Source organism: Equus asinus, chromosome 26 (assembly GCF_041296235.1).
Source record: "Equus asinus isolate D_3611 breed Donkey chromosome 26, EquAss-T2T_v2, whole genome shotgun sequence".
Lineage (NCBI taxonomy): Eukaryota > Metazoa > Chordata > Mammalia > Perissodactyla > Equidae > Equus > Equus asinus.
In genome coordinates, this window is record NC_091815.1 from 36,812,992 (window position 1) to 36,837,298 (window position 24,307).

General features: G+C 39.0%; 1 protein-coding gene and 1 pseudogene across 1 annotated transcript; both read right to left on the reverse strand.

Moving 5' to 3' along the window:
- Nucleotides 1–13,396: 13,396 nt before the first annotated feature.
- LOC106822636 (zinc finger protein 665-like) overlaps nucleotides 13,397–24,307 on the reverse strand; it is a 39,191-nt pseudogene continuing 28,280 nt past the window's right edge.
- On the reverse strand, nucleotides 14,698–24,292 carry LOC123281156 (zinc finger protein 677-like). Its single transcript, XM_070499488.1, has 4 exons — nucleotides 24,212–24,292; nucleotides 21,816–21,876; nucleotides 19,847–19,996; nucleotides 14,698–15,358 (listed from the first exon to the last, which is right to left on the reverse strand). Exons 2-4 carry the CDS (start codon nucleotides 21,828–21,830, stop codon nucleotides 15,332–15,334), a joined length of 192 nt encoding a protein of 63 aa, XP_070355589.1. The 5' UTR covers nucleotides 21,831–21,876; nucleotides 24,212–24,292; the 3' UTR covers nucleotides 14,698–15,331.

Below are 24,307 nucleotides of genomic sequence, written 5' to 3' on the forward strand. Positions count from 1 at the left end.
AGACAGTGCTTTAAAAGAACAAAAATTTCTTCTTGTATGGATAGAAATTAATTTCTCTCTCTTTAAATTTAAAGTGTTATACTAATCCAGACTTCTGGAGATGAATTAATAATCCAAATACGTTTGAGCCGTGCTGGATGGCGTCCTGTTTTGCTGAAGTCGTTAATTACTAAATATAATGGCAATTTCAAGTTTTAAAATTTTATTCTCAGTTAACTGGAAGAGTATTTTTAACCTGAAAATTGTATTAGATATTTTAACCAATCTTTTTGTTTTCTGTTTCTGAATGTTTTATGTCACGTGCACATAATGAGGCTTGTAAAAGGTGGGCTCTTTTGGAGATATTTGGCTCTGCTTTTAGCTAATGAAATATTAAGTCTGAAATATTTCCAGAGACATAAGATAATGATGTCTGTTCCCTTAGGGAACCATAAATGCAAATAATAAAACTAGTTTTTCACATTTGCAATAGCATCACTTATACCCTTAATAATTTTTAACTTGAAGTGTGCGAGTTAATAGCTCCTTTTCTGTTCCCTGTGGAAATTCTGAAGGTGACGCTGGCTGGATTTTGATCAACCAGATCACACCTGTACAGGCTCCAGAAATTTCTGAAAGGTTAGTTTCAATAAACAGCACTCTTCTGTGTTCTTCAGAACTAATCGTTTCTCCAACTTTTAAGAGGTTTTTTTCTCATATTATTTTGCCGAGGTTTTATTTTTTTTAAGTAATTAAATGCCTGAACTCAAATGGATTGAAACTTTGGAAGATAAATTTCTCTTGAGCAAGAGAATAGAAGCGACCTTTCTCTTGTCCCTGTCTCCCCAGGCTCCCTGGGCTGAGCTGACTTCCCCTGAGCTCTGGTCACTGCAGGCAGACAGACTTTGAAGTGAATCTCTGCTAAGGAGCCAGGACTGTGAACCATTTGGGGTCAAGAGGTCCTACCTGAACGCCCCATCTAAATTTTCTTGAGTCATCTTGCCTTACATGGGAGCCCCTAATCTAAATTTTTTATCAAATATTCTCCTCCCATATTTACACATAACACGTGCTTGGTAATTTTCCTTTGCAGCTGAAGTGCTTGCTCCTGGGCCCAGACAGGAAACTTATTGGTTGGAGGCTCCCATGCTCCACAAGAGAAGCTGAGCCCATAGATGGTGTCTGAGTAAACCAAGGTCTAGCTACCACTTCCTTGGCTCTCTTTTATTGGCTGGGAAGTAAATCCCATAAGAGGTGAGGGGTGAAAACTCTGAGAGAACATTTGAGTATAGCTTCCTTTATATATATTTTTTATTAATATAGTGATAATAAAGGGAAACCTCATTTAAAGTGGAAGCAGGAGACCAGAAGGGAAGCTACCATGCAGTACCGCTTGAGGTCAATTGCAGGAAAGATAGTCAATTACAGACCCCAACAGAAAGAAGTCATCAACAGGAAGGCAGTCAATTACAGACCCCAACAGAAGAATCAACAGGAAAGAATCATTAATTACATAAGAATCATTAATAAAGAGTCATTAATCAATAATTAATTGCATCCCAAACAGAAATCTACTACTCGTGATACAGCAACCGGGCCCATGAGAAACCATCACTACCCTGAACTCTTGCTTCTCTCCAATGGACTTTCATTCAAAACAATCCCTCCCAATTCCTCCTTTTTGTCTGTAAAATAACAGTACTCTCTCTTATTTACTGAATTTCCCCATGGTTCACCACAGCCTGCACATTCTGAATTCTTTGGCTATTCCTGAATAAACTTGTTTTCCTGGTAAAATAACTGGTTGTTTTATTTATTTATTTATTTTTAGATTTTATTTTTTTTCCTTTTTCTCCCCAAAGCCCCCCGGTACATAGTTGTATATTTTAGTTGTGGGTCCCTCTAGTTGTGGCATGTGGGATGCCGCCCCAGCGTGGCCCGACGAGCAGTGCCATGTCCGCGCCCAGGATTCGAACCGATGAAACACTGGGCCGCCTGCAGCGGAGCGCATGAACTTAACCACTTGGCCACGGGGCCAGCCCCTGGTTGTGTTATTTTTAAGGTTGACATATGGTGTCCAAAGTGGGATCCGAAGGAGGTAACCCCCAAGAGTTGGAACCCTTGGAATCTAGCTAGGTCCCCTCACCAAGCCCCTTGAGCTCATTGCTTGGTGATTCGCTGCCTACCTTTGGCTTGTTGAGTCTCCTCTTGAATTTCAAGCTCCGCTTCCTTTGTGTTTGGAGCTCTCTGACTTTTATTCGAGATGGCAGGAGGCTTTGTCCTCTCGGGGAAGGGACTTTGTCCTCCTTGTTCAAGGTTCTGTCCTTGAGTTCAAGATGTCATTCTTGGTGAGTACTTCATTGTTTTCTGAAGGTAGCACAGTTCCTTTTGGCACTCAGTCTTGCTGAAAACTCAGGGGTTTTCTTTGGTTTTCAGATTCCTTTTGGAATCAGGGCTGGGGATCTAGCAACTTTTTGTTTTATTCCTTTGGACATCAGGGCTGGGATTGTAGTACATTTTTGGGGTTTTCAGAGGAGATTTCAGAAATCGAGTCCCAGTTATGTAACTGGTCTGAGGAAACCCTCCCTCAGGAACTCTGGCCGACTGGCCTCGTTTGGGCTGAGTACTCCTCAGGGAAGACCAAGAGGCTAGGGCAAGTGTTGAGGATGATTCTCATGTTTGTTTTGGAAATTACAACTGTAATTGACCTAAACCTCCTGGGCTAGTTGTTTACTCAAAATAAGAGCAAAACGATGGATTGAGGCTTAAAAAGTTCTATAGACCAATGTCACATGCCCCAAATCAAAGGACTGATGTCATTCTCCCACAGGCCCCCTACTTCCTTGCTTCTCCCTGACATCATGATCATATCCAAGTCTGCTTCCTCTGTGCCGGTCTCCATGTGGCTGATCACAGTTGGAGAAAAACATACACCCAAAATGGCTGGTCTCACTTAATCCCTGGCCCTACTCCTCTTGCATTTCCCTATTTTTCCATCCATACCTGTGCTCTAGAGCCCCTGAGAAGTCCAATTCATCCTCTTCCATCTTTTTTCTAAAAACCCTCTTCTTCCACTGAGCCCCTTGAGCAAATGGAAGACATCTTCTCCAGCTGGGTCACCCCCTGCCTCAGGGGCTGTGTTCTCTACTCAGTATTGACTGGGAGGGGTCTGTCCCTGCTTCTGACTCTTGCAGACCCTGGGATTGGACCGGGATTGCCAGCCCCACTCACGGTGTCAGGATGGTAGGGAATCCTTCCTTCACTGCGTCGTATATTTTTGCTTTTTGAGATTTATTTTGATCATCATACACACATGGTAGTGTTTGTATTACACACAAATGGTGGTATTTTCTATCACACACAAATACATACACACCCCCCAAAATCTTTTTATGCACTCCATTCTGCCATCTTTAAAAGAAAACCTTCCAATTAACTAAATTTCCTCCTCTATGAAATACCCTTTTTCTATGCTTTCAGAGCGCAATATACTAAAAACTATTTTATAATCTTTTTCTTCAATTCTTGCCACCAATTCTCACTTGGATCCTGTCCAATCAAGGTTTCACATCCACCATTCCTCTTATACTTTGTTTTCCAGTCACCAATGACCTCCTCATTTCTCCGTCCAATAATCTATTTTGTCTTCTCATCTGACTTGTCCTCCTAGCAGCACGTTGCACAGTCGATCGCTCCCTCTTCCTCGAAAGACTGATTTTCTTGCCTTTAAGGACATCCCATTAATCTTTAAGAATCTATTTGCTTCAATTTTCTTCTCGCCTCACTGTGCTCTTCTCAGTTTCCTCTGATGGATTTTCCTGAACTTCCTGGTGTCTGAATGTGGGAGCATCCAGAGGCTTAGTCCTTGAGCAACTTCTCTTCTTTGTCTACACCCACTGCCTTCCCTCATCATCTCATCTCGTGACTTTCAGCACTGCCTACATGTCTCCCAATTTCCTCTCAAGACCAGATCTGTCCCTTGAAGCCTAGTATCCTGTTTCTAGACATTTCTGCTGGGACATCTAACAGGACTCTCCAACTTAATATGTCCAGAAATGACTTCTCGATCTCCCCCAATCGCGTTCCCCCCGCAGTCTCCCACATCTCAGTGAAAGCGACCCTGTACTTCCTGGGGCTTGGATAAGCATTTGGACATGTATATAAAATATGTAAGGTATTATATTATTTGTGTTTTCATATATAAAATAGAGAAAAAATTACATGTTTACGTAAAATGAGTGAGGTAGTACATGGTTTCTAAAACTCTTTTGAGATATGGAAGAAAAACATTTGAAGACCAAGGCCCGTCCTGATCAGCTTCCCCCAGTGCCCCTCTGCCCTCTTCTCCTGCTTGTCTCCTCCTCCTCACCCTGCTCTGGCCACACAGTCTCCTTCCTTTTCCTGGGGCCATGGCTACTACTGCCTCAGGGTGCTGACAGAGTCTGTCCCTCTACCTAGAACCATCTGGCCCCTCAGATGCAGGTGGCAAACCCCCTTCCTCCTCCAGGCCCTGGTTCTGATATCACCTTCTCTGACTCTCCTCCCATTTAACATGCCAGCCACACCCTCAGCTCCACCTCTGCCTCACATTGCCTGCTTTGCATGTTTTTTTGTGCTCCTTCCACTTCCACTCTCTGGATCCTGGTGACAACAAGGCCCAAGAGGAGAGGAGAGCCATAAGGAGGTGTCTCACCTTTTAGGATGACTATTAGCAAACAGACAAGAGATAAAAAGTGTGGCAAGGGTGTGGGGAAAAGAGAAGCCTTGTGTACTGCTGTTCAGAATATAAATTGGTACAGCCATATAGAAAACAGCACAGAGTTTCCTCAAAATATTAAAAATAGAAAATGCATATGATCTAGCAAGCTCACATCTGGCTACATACTTAAAGGAAATGAAATCAGTGTCTTCAAGAGCTAGCTCCACTCCCATGTTTAGTTGTCCTTTTTCTACTTTCTTTAGGTATAAAAATAGATTCCTGATTTGAGATCTTTCCTCTTTTTTAATGTAAGCATTTACTACTGTAGATTTCCTTCTTAGTGCTGCTTTCATTACATTCCATAAACTTTGGTATATTTTTATTTTCATTTTCATCCAGATATTTTAAAAATTTCCTTTGATTTCTTCTCTGACCCATTGGTTGCTTAAGAATGAGTTTGATATCCAACATTTTGTAAAATTTTCAGTTTTCCTTCTACTATTTGTTTCACATTTTATTTCATTGTGGTTAGACAAGGTACTTCTTCTTATGATTTTAACCTTTCTAAATTTATTAAGATTTGTTTCATAGCCTGACATGTGGTTTATCCTCGAGAATGTTCCACATGTGCTTAAGAATGTGTTTCCTGCTGTTACTGGTTGAGTGTTCTGTATATGTCTGTTAGGTCCAATCTGTCTATAGTGTTGTTCAAGTCCTCTGTTTCCTTATTGATCTTCTGCTTGGGGGTTCTATCCATAACTAAAACTGGGGTAATGAAGTCTCATACTATTACTGTGCTGCTGTCTACTCCATTCATTTCTATCAAGGTTTGCTTCATATATTTGGGAGCTCTAAGGTTTGATGCACATATATTTATGATTGTTATATCTCTGTGTTGAATGACCCTCTTGTCATTATGTCCTTTGCTCTTGTGACAGCTTTTGTCTTATAGTATGTGTTTATATGATATAATATAGCCACTCCTGCTCTCTTTAGGATCTCATTTGCATGGAATATCTTTTTCTCTTCTTTCACTTTTAGCCTATTCTTGTTCTTAGATTTGTGAATTTTAACAGTTCCAGCTCTTTGACTCTCTCTTAGTCCTGCTCTGTATTTTTCTTCCTTTTCTCTCATCTGTTGGTTGGACTCAGGCATCCTGTACAGAGGTGAATTGCAAGAGCCCTGGCCAGCCCAATTTCTCCACTGTAATTTCAGAGGAAATGCATTCCTCATTTTCTGCTGGTCATGATGATTGGTAAAATATTCTTGCATAATACCAGATTTTTTCTCAAATTACATTTTTGTCATAATTTTTTAATTATCCAATTTTTGCAAGAATCTACTACTGTGATAAATTTTTATATTAACCTGTTACTGTATAACACTAATAACTTTTCTAGTATCCAATCATTGTTTATTAGTGGAATAAACGAATAAACTGTTTGACTTTTGTTAATGGCTGCAAATCTAAATTTAAATGGATAAAACTGTATATTTTTTTAATATAGTTATTTTATCAATATTGGAGTTAAAGTATTCCATATTTTTTCATATCTGTGCTTTTTTATGACTCTAATATAGAATAATGTTGACAAAATAAATTAAGTACAATTGATACATTTTCATTTTCCCAAAGATACAGAAATACACATGAATAAAAATGATAATGAAAAAAACTTCCAAAAATGTCATTGAGACAACTCTTCTCATTTCAGTTAATTTGTGTGTTTATATTGTGTGCATGAGTATATAGATGTGCAAGTCCATGGTTTTTATAAAAGACATCATCATTTCATAAGTATGTTTTATATTTTTTAGCAGTTGAAATTATATCTTAAATGTATTCCACAGCCTTAAATTGTTTCTACACTATCAAAATGATGATTTGAATAGTAGTAGGAATAGTAACAACTTGTGTCTGTGTGTGTGTGCATATATAATGACCTTCTATGCAGTTCCATTTGGTTAACCTTGAACTTGTTACAAAATTTCTCAGAGAACTCTCTGTCAGTGTACTTCTAATGCTCTGTTACTTAACTGTTTGATTCTTTCGGTTCAGTTCTAAAGCCTGACCACCTGAGGTCAGGTGATTGCTGTGTGATTTCTTACCTATTTGATCTGAAGTGAGTTCCTTAGAGTGTCTGTGACACAGTTTTCTCCTTTTTAAGATGGGAACAGCTCTTTCTCTAATAAGCTTTTATGTTGATAACAAGTTAACACATATAAAGCATTTAGAGTAATGCTTAGCACACAGGAAGTGTTGAAAAACTTTCAGTCATTCCTGTTGTTATCACAAGTTAAGATTCTGACTTTTCTTTAAAGACACTGTGGACTTTGTCTTCTCTGAAGACACCACTCATGCTAAACCTGTTCAAGATATTGAATATCATTCAGTGTGTAGAGCATATCTAACACTTTTGTATAGACAACATGTTGAATTTTTATTTGTATGTTTCATGTATTGTGGACAAAAATTAAAATATCCGCATTGATTTGGAGGATACCATCTTATGAAGAAATATAAGAAACTAAAATTAGAGACACATAACTTGTCAAAATACATGGATCTATCAGAACACACACTTCAACTAAATTGATGCTTACACCTCTTTCCTCCTTTTTTTTTGTGTGAAACTAAGAACTCTCCCCGTGAGCCTTTTGGTAAAATGTTTTTATCATTTGCAAGGACAGTTGACATTCTAGGATGTGGCCATTGAATTTTCTCAGGAGCAGGAATACATGGACCCTGCTCAGAGGACATTGTACATGGATGTGATTTTGGAGAACTACAGGAACCTGCCCCCTCGGGGTGAGTATGATTTCCCTCCAGAACTCAGGATCTGCCCTTGGGTATTTTTGCATTTTCTCGTTTGCCTCCTGGGAGCCCCTACATTGCTTGACTGAGATCAAAGCGCTGTTGATTCAGAAATGAAAAGATTCATCATGCGGCATCAGGAGTTTAAACTTGTCCTTTCTTCAGGTGATCTGACCAATTCATGAGACCTCAGGGGTTGTCCCAGAGCCTAAGTATTTTAAAGCCCTATGGAAACTTTTAAATATCCCATTCCGTGTTTTCTACCCATGCTTTTGATTCAGTAGTTCTTGGAAGAGGGCACGGTATCTGCCTGTTATACTGTTCCCTAGGCATTCCAAAAAAGAGAAGCAGTGGATGAATTGGTAAAATATTTTTCTGGAGCCATCTGTAATGGTCTCCTCAGCTGAACAAAGAGCTGGGATTCTGAATAAGCATAGAACATCATGTTCCTTTCTTCTTGTAAACAAGAATTTCTGTTTCTGATCGGAAGATTATCTCCATTTTGGAGCAAGGGAAAGAGCCCTGGACTGTGGAGAGTGAAGTGAAAATAGCAAAAAACCAAATGGGTGGAAACGTACCAAAGTGTGAACACAGGTAATAGCTCAGCAAAGGAGAGAGGAAGCTGCAGCATTAATAGTGTTTGGGAAACTCTCAAGTGGGAGAGTTCTATGGGAAAACAGAAGTTTAGTTTTTGTGACCTCACAAAGTCAATTTTTCTTCTCCCCAATTTATCACTCTTGTCCTTCAACATGTAAAATTCATCCCTTCACCCTGCAGTGGTACAGCAGCTCCAACAGAGACAAAGGCAAATTCCTTCTCAGGATCTACAACACTGTTATCTGGCTCCTGTGAACTCTGCTTCCTTGACTTTGAGGAGCATGAGGTGCACTGTTACAAAGGGTTTCTTTCCCTCTTTGGTCTCTCCTTCCATCAGATGCTCAGTTCTCGGTCCATATAGATCAGAGTTGACGCCTTTGTAGACCTAATCCTGGACCCATCCCAGTTCCATCCCCATTTGTTGTCCTGGGAAGACCTAATCAGAAGATGGGGTGACCCTGGCTGCTCTTGCATTCCATCTGGCGACCCAGAAACTGCGCGGAGCTCTCAAGCCCTGTCTGCCTGTTCAGGTTCCTCAGCCATTTCTTCTCTTCTGCTTTTGCCACACACTTCAGGAGTGTGTGTAATGGGGAGGTGGGTTATATATTTTATAATAGTTACTTATGAAAACTGTAAAGACACCAGAGAGAGATCATCTCTTTGATCCCCAGTCCTACATGGGGAACATTTATCAATCTTTCAGGCTTTCAGCTTGGAATTTGTGGGTAAAGCACATGGTCCCATCTTAAGATTCTACAACATCTGACCCCTCATATCTTGTATTTTTCTCTGTTACACACCTCTATCTAGTCTGGGAACGTAGAGTCTTCCTGATTTCATATTCTCTTAAGTTTCCGTGATTTTGCCTGTTAAACTTGCTTTTGAAATGCACATTCTTAGGGTCTGAAATTCCATCCTATTTTTTGTTTTAATAATCCAACTTTAGGTGATGGACAACTTCTGGTGGACTCCCCATGGAACGGGTTTACTTGGTAAGAAAATTCTTGAGGACACTTTGACTAACATGTCGCAATATTGCCCCACTGCATACAGAAGCACCACTTGAAACTACCCAGTAGAGTGGTTAGCATGTCCCAAGATAGGAAGTATCATGAGAGCTTCAGTTTTGTTTCCAATTTTCTTTCCAATTTTGAAGAGTATCAAAAAATCATCTCTCAAGGGCACTGTGACCATGTTGATCATATACTAAGGTTCATTCCCTTTGAGCCACAATAAATTGGTATAGGAATTTCTCATGGGAGAACACACGTCCACATTCACATCCTCATTATCTTTGAGGCTGCTGACTAAACCATTATTCATGCCACATTTTCTATCCCCTGTGCCATTGTCCATTCTCCCTCAACAAATACAACTGTGAAGCATCTTATTGAGGGGGCTTATGAAGCTGAATGATGCCTTCAGTGAAGTCTACCATAATTTACTTAAAGCCATGGCTACTTTAATTTTGCATATTCTATGTTACAAATGAACTTGAACTTTACTGTTATTTAATCACCAGTTCCATATTTTTGATGATGCTCTTGTGTTGTTTTACATTTGCAAGGTGTGAGATGGTTGAATTGGGGGATATCATTTCATCTATTTTACATTATTTCCTTCTCCAGTGTTGAGGGTATGGCGCGGCAGCAGTTTCCCTAAATTCTACATGAAATCCAGACTATTTTGAAGAGATAGCGTTAATCATTCCTTCTAGCTGTTTTCATCTGACTTAGTACCTAATATTAAGCTACACTTTCCTCAATTAATTATAGTTTTTAAATTGGAAAGTTTCAATATCTTCAGAATATATATTTTTGATATTGTCATAATCTTAGAAATACCATTAAAGCGACATGCCATAATTTGTTATATAAGATTTACTGGGTTTTCATGGTATGTTTTTGGTCTTCTATAATTTGTTGAATTTTGTGTACATTTCATGGGAGTTTTTATTTCTTGGTATAACTGGTATATCCTAATAATTACCTGTCTAGATTCATCACGTCCATGTTGGTACAGTGAATACTTAAAACATCTCACTGTTATTTCACAGGAAACTTAGCCCATTTATGCACTTTATGGACTTCCTCTCCACTGTTGTCTATAAAACCTGTGTTTTCTGCATAATTTCTCAAGTTCTGGAACTCACATTCTTGAGTGAACACAGGACAACAGTCTTGTTCCCTGGCTTTCTCTCCATCTGAACTTCATGCAGAGCGCACCTGGGCCATTGTTCCACTTGCTGGTGCTGGTCCTGTTCTCTGGCTCTTATTTGCTGTGTATGTTGCTCTCCAACTCTGCACATCAACCTCCTCCATGGGTCTCCAGGCCACTGTCAGGAAATGTTTCTGCATCTGTATGCTGCTTCTTATAGTGCCCTTTAATACAAGGGCTTCCCCCTATGGTTCATTTACTAATTTTCTCTGAAAAGTTACTTATGTTCTTTTGATATTATAAAGTCTAATTTATTAAATTTGAATAAGCGCATACTGCCTGATTCATAATAACTATGTATCTACAAATACAGTGGGAGCAGCCCTAACCTCATGTCTCTCTTTTTATTGTCTCAAATAACTTTCATAATATTTTACATCATTTGAGCTTAGCAAAGTTAAAATATGCCATATTTTTCTTATTGTTTACATATAGACTCAGCTGATTACTGTGAATATTTAAACTCACCTGTTTTCTATTTTCCACACTCCCCAGCAGCTAGCAGACACAATTCTATTTCTATGAATTCAACTATTTTGGATACTTCACATAAATGGAATCATATAGTATTAGTCTTTTTTCTGACTGGCTCCACCTAGCACGGTATCATTAAGGTTCTTCCATGTCGTGGCAAATGACAGGATTCGTGTCTTTTTTTTAAGGCTGAATAATATTCCACTGTATGTATATACCACATTTCATGTGTGCATTCATCAGTCATTGGCCATTTGAGTTGTTTCTACTGCTTGGCTATTGTGAATAATGCTTCTGTGAACATGGGCATGTAAGTATCTCAAGAGCCTGCTTTGTATTTGTTTTATATATATAGGCATACCCTGTTTAATTGTGCTTTTCAGATATATATATTTTTACAAGAGTCTCCACCAATAACATTATGATTTGCTAATGGCTCAGATGGTTAGCACTTTTTAGCAATAAAATATATTTTAATTAAGGTATGTACTTTATTTTTGTAAACATAATGCTATTGCACACTTAATAGGCTACACTATAATGTAAATACAATTTATATATACACTGGGAAACTTAAAAATTTGTGATTTGCATTATTACAATATTCGCTTTAGGGGCTGGCCCCGTGGCCGAGTGGTTAAGTTCCCGTGCTCTGCTGCAGGCGGCCCAGTGTTTCGTTGGTTCGAATCCTGGGTGCAGGCATGGCACTGCTCATCAAGCCACGCTGAGGCAGCGTCCCACATGCTATGACTAGAAGGACCCACAATGAAGAATATACAACTATGTACTGGGGGGCTTTGGGGAGAAAAAGGAAAAAATAAAAAAATGAAAAAAAAATTCGCTTTGTTGCAGTAGTCTGGAACCACAGCCACAATATCTACAAAATATGCCTCTATGTGAAATTTATAACTTATCAAGAAGTTCCCATTGTGCACCTTCATTCTTAAGAAACTCATGAACATTTATCTGTTCAGATTATTTTCTTGAGTGCTCCAAGCACAAGCAATAGATTGCATTATTTTATCCCTATTTCTAACTCCTTTTATTTCCTACTATTTTTCATATGCTGTGTTTCTATTTTCATATTGTGCAAAGGTGCAACATACGGACCTAATTTCAGCACAGAAAAAGCATGTAGGAATATAATCATATGGTGTATCTTCATGAATAGGGAGGCAGGTTTTGGGGCGGAGATTCTGAAGTTGTAGTACTATGGTATTTTCTTTATAGCCACAGAAATAATCTGGGATACACTATGGATTGCATAAGTCAAATGCAAATTGTGAATATATATTTCCAAAGTTGTAAGTTGTTTGAATCTAACACAAAAAGAAATTGTTAGAGATGCCACTCAACTAGAGAGCCTAATGATTTATCATTAGTGTTTATCGTGAAGCACACCTATGAGGTGGGATATGCTTGCGTTAACAGAAGGCACATGATTCATTCAGGGTTATAAAAAAAGCTTATATTTTACATATTTAGACAGGAGAATACATGCTAAATAAAGTGGTATGATAATGAAATAACACTGGCACAATTTGCATCCTGTACAAGCGCACTCTACTCTGGTTCTTTTGATGAAATTGTCCTCTATAACTCTTCAGTTTCCAAAACTAAGACTAATTTTCATTAATCTATGATATACAACACCTGTTACCTTTCAAAAGCAAGGGAGACCATCAATCCCCCTCCATTTTTTCTACCACACATGCCATCCCTAGTAACCAATCATTCTACTCAGTGAAAATGTCATTCTCTCAATATCCTGGCCTATTCTGTTCTGTGATCATCTGGTAGAGTAATACTTTCCTAAAATTATCATCGAAGGCCCAGTCATACCAGGAAACCTAGACAAGGGGCTGTGACCACAGAAAGCATGATAATTTAGATAATAGTTTTACATCTACTCTCTACCTCTCTATGCCCTCAAATTTATACCAGTGTACTTTAAAACTAGTGTATATGTTTTTCAAGTTCCATGGATATGAATAAACCCTACCTACTGAAGCAGTTCCTTTCATCTTACAGTTCCCTTCCCTGAGGCCATTGTGATGACAAAAGCATGTAATGACATTATGAGATCAAAAGATTTCAAAGTTCAGGTTGTAAGTTATCAATAGTAATGTAGTCTTTTCAAGAAACTTCAAGTAACTGAATAAAACCATTTTAGAAACTGAAGATAGACTTTTCCACAGATGTCCTTGCTCCAGGGACACACATCATCAGATGAATTTTAAATCATTAATTCAGTGAAAGTTAACATCTGAGGTTGGCTAATCATCAAATTAAAAGACTTAGTTCCCTCTAGGATGAATTTTCTTATGTGTAGTTCATTAAGAGAAGTGGTTAAAGAATCTATCACCTTCATTATATTTGTAATATTTCTGACCAGTTATGAATTCTTTGGTGTATCATAACGTCATTGCTTAAAGGCCTTGACACATTTGTATGGTTTCCCTCCTAATGACATTTTCATGACCACAAAGTTGTACATTTGATAGAGCTGATCACACTCATTACATTTAGAAGATTTCTAATAAGAATCCTGTTACGTTCCACAAGACTTAAATGTTGGATAAGCCTTGCCATATACTACATTTGTGTGGTTTCTCTCAGATGTATATTCTGTTATCAAATAAGGTGTGAGCCCTGGTTACCAGCTTTGACACATATATTACCATTATATAGGTTCTCTCCACAATGGAGATGCTGATGTTTGAGTAAGGCTTGAACACTTACATAAGTTTTGTCTCAATCATTGTATTTGTAAGGTTTCTTTCTCTGATATATTCTATGATGATCCCCAAAGCTTGAGCTTTGAATAAAAGCATTGCTACATATATTAGAATTATGTTTCTTTTCAGTATGTATTTTCTGATGCCTAGTAAAGCTTGAAAATTGAGCAAAAGCTCTGCCACACTCATTACATCTGTAAGGTTTCTCTCCAGTATGGATTTTCTGATGTTCTGTAACGCTTGCAAATCGGGTAAAAGATTTTCCACATTTATTACATTTGTAAGGTTTCTCACCAGTATGAATTCTCTGATGAATTGCAAGGCTTGACTTATGAATAAAGACCTTGCCACATTCATTGCATTTGTAAGGTTTCTCTCCAGTATGGATTTTCTTGTGTCGGGTAAGACATGAACCCTCTGTAAAGGCTTTGCCACACTCATTACATTTGAAAGGTTTCTCTCCACTATGGATTTTCTGATGTCGAGTAAGATATGAACTCTCTAAAAATGCTTTGCCACACTCATTACATTTGTACAGTTTCCCTCCAGTATGGATTCTCTTATGCCATGTAAGGCTTGAATGCCCAGCAAAGGCTTTGCCACATTCATCACATTTGTAAGGTTTCTCACCAGTATGAATTAATTGATGAATTCCCAGATTTGACTTTTGACTAAAGAACTTGCCACACTCATTACATTTGTAAGGCTTCTCTCCAGTATGGATTTTCTGATGTCGAGTAAGATATGAACCTTCCATAAAGGCTTTACCACACTCATTACATTTGTAAGGTTTCTCTCCAGTATGGATTTTCTGATGTCTTCTGAGACTTGCAAATCGGGTATAAGATTTCTCACACTGATTACATTCAAATGGTTTCTCTCCAGTATGCATCCTCTTATGTTGAGTAAGGACTGAGTGTTCAGCAAAGGCTTTGGTGCATTCATTACATTTGTAAGGTTTCTTTCCAGTATCTCTTCTCTGATGACTTGCAAGGTTTGACTTTTGACGAAAGGCCTTGCCACCTACATCACATTTGCATGGTTTCTCTCCTATATGGACTCTCTTATGTCTACTAATGTTTGAACACCGATTAAAAGCTTTGCCACACTCATTACATTTATAAGGTCTCTGTGCAGAATGAATTCTCTCATGATTCATGAGGTTTGAACTTTTGCTAAAAGCTTTTCCACACTCACTACACTTGTAAGATTTTTCTCTGTTCGTTCTCCCATATTGTGCAGGTAACAAAGAATATTTTAAAACTTTCCTATATCTATTACAAACGTTTTTGACACTAGGAGGAATTCTTTGAAGTGGTGAAAGTGAGGAACCATGGTTGACCGACTTCTCAACTTGACTGCATTCATAAATTTTCTCCTCAGTCTGAAATCTCTGCATTTTAGCCAGGTGTGCCTGCCAACTTAACCCAGTTCTATTTTCCAAACTCCTTAAATACTTGTTTCCAACATCACTTACATTACTTTTCGGTTTTAACAAATTCCTTATAAATGGCTGATCATGCATCAAATATTGGTATGTATTATTTCTTACAGAAACACTTTGCCTTTGTGGAAAATTGATTGAGGATTTATTATGTTGCCGATCTATTCTATGAGTCAGATTTTTGTTATGAGTCAAAGGCACTCCTTTGTAATTTCTTGCATCATATCCCAATTCATTCTGATGCCCATGCATATCTTCCCAGACTTCCCTGAGATTGAAATCCTTGATGCCATGGCTTTCACTGCTTTCCAAAATCACTAGATGGTATAATTCTCCTTCCGTAACATCCTCCCTTGCTGATAATTCCTTTATTCCAAAGCCAGCAGAAAGGATTCCTATTAAAGAGTTGAAAGATAAATATTTTATATAGAATGACATAACTGTACAAAAGTACTATTTATACTGAACACAGTTATGAAGTTTCTGAAGCATACTCTTCAAACGTCACTGTGATATGTGATATGAAATTTTTAAAATCTTCTTTTTATAATTTTTCCAGATTTTTTTCTGACCTTTGACAGTAAAATTTCAAAGCACACATTGTATACTATACATATTGTTTGGCTGTATAACTGGATAAATAAATGATACTCCATAGTCAGGGAGTCTTCCCTAATTTTAATCTCTATAAGAAGTTATGTCGATATGATGCAAGAAAAAGATACTAATAAAAACTGTGTATCAGAATAATAATAAATAAAACTTTTTCATAACCCATAATAAATACAGCAGGTAAGGTAATGAGTAACCACAGTCATACAAAATAACAGGCTCTGAAATTCTAAAGAATTCTTCCTAAAGAACTAAAGAAAGAATTTAAATTCGAAAGGGAGCACACAATAGGAAAAAGGATAAATACCTTGAGAATCAGTGAATTTTGAAATACTGATTTCAGGTAAACAAACATTATTATAAAGATTAAGAATTGGGGAAGACTATTGGAAATCTCAATTATGATTTCATGCCTTTAGTTATACAATAGCCACTACACAGATCAACTCTCTAACTATGGAGTATCATTTAATTATCCAGTTAAAAGGTCAAAAAATGTGGACAGTATACAGGATGTGCTTTGAAAATTTATTATCTAAAGTCAAAGAAAACATTAATATATTAAAAAATTACAAAAAGAGAACACAGAAAATATAATGCAGTATATGTAGTGTGAGGAGGAGTGGGTCTTACAGAAACGGGGGTACCTAGGTGCTCAAAATTAATATACATGGAGGTACTAGTATATTTCATTTAGATCAATGAAAGATCTCAGGAAAGGCCAGTAGTGGTATTATAATAGTAAGAGTGAAGGGAGGAGAGCAACGGGCAATGTGGGAGCAGTACTCGTGCTTTAAAATCCATGGGACTATGTCTGTGCCATGGCAGTTAAAATCCTGACCTTGGAAAAAGGGAGCAAGTCATTTAGCAAGAGGTGTAATACTGACTTATTCTGTAGGAACTATATTATGGGGATAAGGCAAACAAAAGAGATTTAAAAGGGAGACCAGTGTGGTGTTATGGTAAGAATGTAGGTTTTGATCTATTCCAGTATTTGCTCTAAAAATGATCAAACTGAATGTCCCACAAGTTCCATTTCTAGGCATATACTTAAGTCATATACGTATTCCAGAAGACATGTACAAGAATGTTATTAGTAAGACCCAAAAGCAAAAACTTGGAAATGGCCAAAAAGATAAAAACGATGAATTCACTCAGTATAAACTCACATGGATGCAATAAAACCCTCTCAAGGGTCCAGCAATGGCGGGTGACCATGGGTGCTGGATGATGGTCTCTGACACGGGGCACAGAGGTATAGTGGAAACAAAGTTAGCAGGAGGCTTTTGCTCAGGTTTTAACTCTTTAGGGATGTGATTATATTTGGTAAAACATAACCTGTGAACTAACATATATTTTTAAAAATAGAAATTTATCAATTACGACACATTAAATTTATTAATCCAAGTGTCCTTGTTTGTTATATAAAATATGTCTCTTTTGCTGCAATATTTTAATTATTTGAAATCATAATTTAATTATGGGATAATATTACAATCCCAGACATATAAGAGAGAGCATGTGACAAGTGCTCTTACTGTATGTATTAGTAGATACATAGCTTTTATCATTATGAATTAACAGAAATTAATATTCACGTATCCAAAAGTAATGAATTCTCACTTCACAAACATCATCAGAAAGGAGCACCCTTAAGGGGCATTACTAAATGACCTGCAACATAGAATGGCTGGTACGGAGAACCACTGTTGGTAGCAGCACTTAAGTATGGAAACAATTCTTGGCAGTTCCATGGTGATCTCTGGCAGAGGGCTATGTGCAGAGATGTGGTGAGCAACGTAAGCATCCAATAATACCCAGAACAAGAGGATACTAATGGCATGTGTTTCAACAAGGACCAGGTGACTTCTTATGGAATTCAGTTGAACAGGGGGACAGAGAACAAAACAGGCTTCATGGGTTAACTGAAATATGTAATTCCAAGAACTTAAATTTTCTGGGAAATGCAAGTCTCAGAAGCAGTAGTAATAAGGGAAACATGGAGTATAAAAACTTGCCTACGTTTTCTATTAAATAAAATGAGATATTTAAATATTAGGTTAGTATATGAAGATGTGCATGATGAATCTAGACAGGGAAAATAATTATTAGAATAAACTGCAGCAAAAAAATAAAAGTGACATTAAAATCAAATCTAAAAGTTATCTTTAGAAAACTACACTCTGTAAAAATCAATGTATTTTATATTAAAAGAAATAAAAACCTATGGCAAATCAATTGAATGGCATTTCTGTAGTTAAGCAACTTAATAAAGTGTTTGCAAGATAGCCAAAAATCCCAGGAAAAACCCCAACAGATTTAATTGATTTAAATGTGTAAAAACGAGATATGAGAATAAGCAAAATCAACAACAGTGACACCACCAAATGTCGGCAAGAATGTCAAGAAAGAAGAACTCTCATTTGTTAATGGTAGGAATGCAAAATGGTAGTCACAGTGGAAGACAGTTTGCAGTTTTCTACAAAACTGCACGTGTTCTTTCAACACACTGCAGCAATCACACTCCTTGGTATATACACAAATGAGGTGAAAACTTATATGAATATGAAAACTTGCACGTGAAAGTTTATAGGAGCTGTATCCATGACTCCCAAAACATTATTAATCAGTGTTCTCCTTCAAGAATTTTCTATTACCCAGTAAACACCCTCCATGGGAGAGTCCACGAGAAGTTGTCCATCACCTAAAAATGAGTTATCACAACAGAAAAAAAGGATGAAACTTCAGACTCCTGCAATGTGCATTTCAAAAGCAAGTTTCAGAGTCAAAATCTTAGGACATAAGAAATCAAGAAGACCAAGGTCTTCATATGCTCCGTTAAAGGGGGAGCAGGAAGAGGGAGAAAATACAAGATATGGACTAAAATAAGAGAGTCAGATTTTGTGGGGTCCTTGAGAAGGGGCTGTGTGCTGTGCCTACAGGCTGTGGGATGAGCTCCTGAAAGACTAAGATACACTCCCCTGTAGCAACAGGGACCAAAGAGAGGATCTCAGTGTCTAGTCTTTATATTACTGCTCAGTAACACTATTAAACAATCTCAAATTCCATTCCTCTTTACACGCATGTGGCAAAACCAAAATAGAACAGATGGCTGAAAGGCCTGAACAGGCAGACAGGACTTGACACAGACCCAGGGAGTTTCATGGAAACCCAGATACAATGGAAGAGCAGCTATTTTGTTTGTCTATCTCCTGAGAAGTTCTCACAAGGACATAAAATGTGAATGGAAACTGAGTAGGTCCTGGGGTCAGGACTACAGAAGCCTCAATTCTGAATTCTATGGACTGAGAACCACAAGAAAGAGGACTCCTTTGAGACAAGCATCGCAGTCTCCCTCAAAACAAGGGCCCAAATTGGTCAGAGGGGTCAGAGAAGACAGCGTTGGAGGGCAGGAGAAAGGTTTTTCCCGCCTCTGCGAGAGCTGCTGCATAATGGTACAGTGTGAGCATAAACTTTTATCTATTTGAATAACAGAGGGCTAAGTGTGTATGTGCAGTTGATGGGCGGAAATTTCTTTTGAGAGCTTATAAGAAATAAGCTTTTATTTTTCCACAGATCTTTCCCAATTGAGGAGAGTTTCCCAAACTGGATTTAACAGAGCAGTTTACTGTGCCCATCTGAGCTCTTACTTGTGCTCACATCTCTGTACATTCCCATATGTCTGCATTTTTTCCTATTTCCCTTCACTCTCCTCAGTCCAGGGCTGTTTCCCTTGTTCCAAAATGCAGACAATATTCTGCTCAAGAGTGATTTCAACTTACAAGGAAAAACAGAACAGGATATGCTATGCTATGCTTTTCCAGAACACATTCCCAGCTCTTTGTTCAGCTGAGAGGACATTATAGATGGATCTAGAAAAGTATTTCAAAAATCAATCAACTGGACTGCCTCCTTTTGAATGCTAAGGGGTTATTTTCAGTACGCAGGTATCCAGCTCTCTCCCAAGAACAACTGGGTGAAATGCACAAGGGTAAAACCACAGAATCAGAGATTTTTAAAAATTTGCTACAAGATTTTCTGACTACTAGTGTTCTGAAACCACCTCTTATGAAGCATGAGCGCAGAACTTCTGAAGAAAGGAAAACTGTAAAGTCCATACGCCACGTTATGAAGCCTTTCTACTCTTAGTCAAAAGAGCTTCAATTACTCCCTGAAGAATAGGGATTTGAAACCCAGCCAGACAAGTCACAGGCTCCCACGAGACTCACAAGGGAAAACTCAAAGATAGACACAGAAAAGTAGTTACCAACTTCAGAAGGGAAGCTCTCCTCACCCAGGGAGAGCAGGTTCCTGTAGTTCTCCAGCATCACGTCCCTGTACAAGGCCCTCTGAGCGGGGTCCAGGCATTCCCACTCCTCCTGAGAGAATTCGATGGCCACGTCCCTGAACGTCAACTGTCCCTGAAAGGAAAGCACATTTCACCACGTGGACAGGGAGAGGGCTCTTATTGTGACACAAAATGAGAGAAGCAGAGATGTGCAAGGACTGACTTGGCTGCAGTGAGTGCTCTCACAGATCCATGTAAGAGAATTTTGAGCAGGTTATATTTCTCTAATTTTCTGGTAACTGAGGTGAAATTCACATAACATAAAGTTAGCCATTTTAAGTACAATTCAGTGGCATTTAGTACATTTAAATGTTGTAGAAACATCACCTCTATCTGGGTCAAAGACATCTTTATCAACCCAAAGGAAATCCATTACCCATTAAGCAATTGCTTCCCATTTCCTCTTTCCTCTAGTTCCTGGTAATCACTAATATGCCTTCTGTCTCCACGGATTTAACTATTTTGGGTATTTTCACATCAGTGGAATGATATGAAATGTCTGACCTTTTGTGTCTGGCTTCTTCTACCTAGAATAATGTTTCTGGTTCATCCATGTTGTAGTATGTACGAGTACTACATTCTTGTCTTCATGGCTGGATAATTTCATTATATGACTATACCATATTTTACCCATTCATTCATCCTTTCATGGACATTTAAGTTGTCACCACCTTTTGGCTAATGTTAATATTGCTGCTATGAACACGTGTTTGAGTGTCTGTTTTCAGTTCTTTCGACTATATAGCCAGGAGTCGAATTACTCAGTTACATAGTTTGACTTTTTAAGGATCTGCCACACAGTAGTAACTCCATTTTCCACCAATGTGCCAGGATTCTAATATCTCCACATCCTCACCAATGTTCCTTATTTTCCATTTTAGTGTATTCATCCTAGTGGGTGTGACACATCTCATAGCGATACTGATTTTGCATTTTCCTGAGGACTAATTTCGTTGACCATCTCTTCATTCTTGGCTATTATATATCTTCTATGGAGATATGTCTACTAAAGTCTTTTGATGATTTTTTAATTCAGTTCTTTGTATTTTGGTTGTTGACTTGTAAGAGTTCTTCATATATTCTGGATACTACACACTGACCAAATATTTGATTTTCAAGTATTTTCTCCCATGTGGTAGAGAATGTTCTCACTTAGGCGACAGTATCCTTCAATGTACCCACGTTTTTTATTTTGATGGAGATCAATTTATTTCATTTGTCTTTCTCTCTGTTTTTGGTGTCATATCTAAAAAATCTACTACAAAATCCAAGGTCAGGGAGATTACCCCCATGTTTTTATCTAACAGTTTTATAGCTTTAGGTCTTACATTTACTCTGGTTCCTTTTGAATGAATATTTTTTTATACTGGAAAAGGCAGAGGTTCAATGTCATTCTCTCTCAGCTGTCTCAGCACCATTTAAGAGTCTATTGTTCTCCACTGAATGTTTCTGGCACCCTTTTAGAAAAGGAATTGACTATAGATGTATGGGTTTACTTGCGGACTCTCAGGTCTATCGCTTTGATTTATATCTATATTCTTATGCTGGAACCACAGTTTTGATTACTCTAGGTTTGTAGTAAGGTTTGACACTAGGAATTCTAAGTCTTCCAACTTTTTAGTTCTTTTTCATGCTTATTTTGGTCATTTGGGGTCATTACCAATTCAATATAAAATTTAAAATTAGGTTTCCTATTTGTGCAAAAAAGGCTGTTGCAATTTTGATGGGCTTTGCATCGAACCTTGACAGTCCTTCTGGGAGTATTGTCACCTAAACAACACTAAGTGAAAATTTTACAAAGACTCATCAGAGGAAGAGAAGATTAACAAGGCTAAAACGTGGCATTTTCTGAAGAAGGAAACAGACAAGCAACTAAGAATATGACTTTTTACCTTGGAAGGAGCCATTCCACCTTTCTTTCCTCTTCCTCTGGGATTCTCAGGTTAGATTATTCTGTATGACAAAAACATGTTGTTCAATGCTTAGAATCAACACACCCCCTTCCTCTGCCACAAGTACACACAGAGGGAGAACCTTGACACAGGAGAAAGATGGCCCTGAGGCCCACTGCAACAGGAGGGATGCAGGCAAAACAAACTCCATAGAGAGATCAATAAGTGAGGTTTTCATCCATTTCTTCAGAAAGCCTCCCCTCCTGCTGAAACCCACAGACTCTGCTGCAGCTGCACTGTCCTTTGTCCACTCGGCACGAAGCTTAAGGAAGCTGCCTCATCCAAATCCTTGTACCTCCCTAGGCAGCGAGCATCCAACGCCTGGTTGATGCAGGATACGGAAACCTCTCTCTTCCCTCAATTTGAACCAAGTCTGAAAGGCCACCCAGCTCCAGAGCTCCCTTCTGTAGCCATAATGAGAAGTTCAGATTTTTGTCCTGAGGGGGATGAGAACCATGAGAAGGTTTACTGCCAAGAGATGACACAATCAAACTTAAGATTTACCCATGAAACACAGAGAGGCAGAGAGTGAAGCTGAAAGCGACGCACGCCTCCTCATTTTTCTTAGTGGTTTTCATTCTTTTTGGAGGCCTGGGACACATTTCAAACTCTAATTCTAACTGGCACTCTCTCCCAGAAAACTACCAAATGCAGACAACATGCCCACTTTTGAACATTATTCCAGGGGTTCCACTTGCTCAGACTCAGAATTCCTGGTCTGCTCTATCATCTCCATGTTACAGGTGGGTGCACCGAGGCTCAGAGGGGGAGTAAGTTTACCAAGTTACCCTGAAGAGGGCTGAGTTCAGTGAGCAGACCTGGGTGTAAGTGGTGGCCTGGAGAGGGCAGTAGAAAGGGTCTGCTCTAATTCCAGATTCCTTTTCATATCCCTGAGCAAGAGAAGCTTCTCTTTCATGGCTTTAATCAAACCCAAGCATTTAATTCCTCCTGTTTTTCAGAAAAATATTTTTAAAATGAAGTCAAAAATAGTTATTAGTCTTGGAAAACATGAAAGCAGGTCACCTGGAGATGGGTTCTGAGGAAGCTGTTCATCATGAACAGATCGGCTCCGTGGAAACAAAGTTTCACATGCAGCCAGCCCATCCTTCAGCATTTGCAGAGAAAGGACAAAGGGGACTTGAGGGGAACATCTACTTAGTTGAAGACTTCTGCTTAGAGATCACCAATTTAACAGATCACTTCAGGGAAGAAAGAAGCTCTTGTCTATTAAACTAACTGGTTAAAGTAGGTTTTCAGTGTTAAAGTGGAAAGCATATAAACCACAAACTTTGAACAATAAAATTAAAAGGGAAAATAATTTGGAAATTCAAAAGATACTCAAGTTAAAACAAGTGTGAGGATACGTCAAATTTAGAAAAGAATGACATGAGCCACAGGTGACAGTCCTCCCCCATTTCTTGAAAGGGAAGAGGGTGACCTGGAATTGGCTGAGCTAAGTCTGTGCCCTCAGGGTGCACAGGGGCTGCAAATGGAATTCTCTTCTGGTGCAATAATTAGAAAATGCAAATATCTCATAATACCTGGTTTTGTAACTCTCACTCACTTGTACATAATTTAACCAGTTCAACAAATCTGAAATTAATTAGGTTACACAGCTACAAATCAGTACTTCTTGACAACCTAATATCCCATATCCAATCAACTCAATACTCCCTGGGTTTGGGTCCCCCACTTTCTCCACCACTGTGTGTTTTGTTCTCTGTATTTGTCTCTGTCCTGGTTCTCTCCTCTCTTTTGTCCATTTCTGGGTTTCTCCCCTCTGTGTCTCCCCATCCTTTTGTTTCCCTCCCTCTCTACTCCTCCTCCTCCTCCAGTGCTGGGACCACTCTGCGGCAACCTCTGTTTCAACGCCTGCTGTTCTTTCTCCCTAAACTTTCTGGTGACCCTCTAACTCCACAAATTTCCGCCTCTTTCTCCCCATCTCTGTGCCCCTCTGCTCTCCCTGGAGGGGACGAAGGGCTTGTATCTACCTCCTGAGCGAGGCCTTTATCAAGCGGTTGGGCGGGGAGTCGGGCGTCAGACAAAGGGTTTGAGCAGGAAAACGACGCGGCAGCCGGTCGCTGTCTCCGTGGACAGAAGAAAGAAAGGTCGGGCGGCACCTGCCTCGGAGCGATTTTAACCGGAAACGGACGCGACTCCCGGACCCGCCCGGAGCCACAGGACTCGGGACGTCTTATGGCGACGCCGCGAGAGGAGAAAGGGACGAACTCACAGCGAGAGGGACGAGCGGGTTCAGAGATCTTAACTTAGGAAGCGACCCTCGAACCCGGGTGTGAGGGACAGGAGCCTGAGCACCGCAAAGCGCAGGTACGAACCAGAAAAACAGACTCAATCGCCCGACGACAGCGGTTGCTCCGCGAGATCCGCCTCCGGTTGGTGGGAATTGCGCGTGCGCACCCGCATCGGGGCGG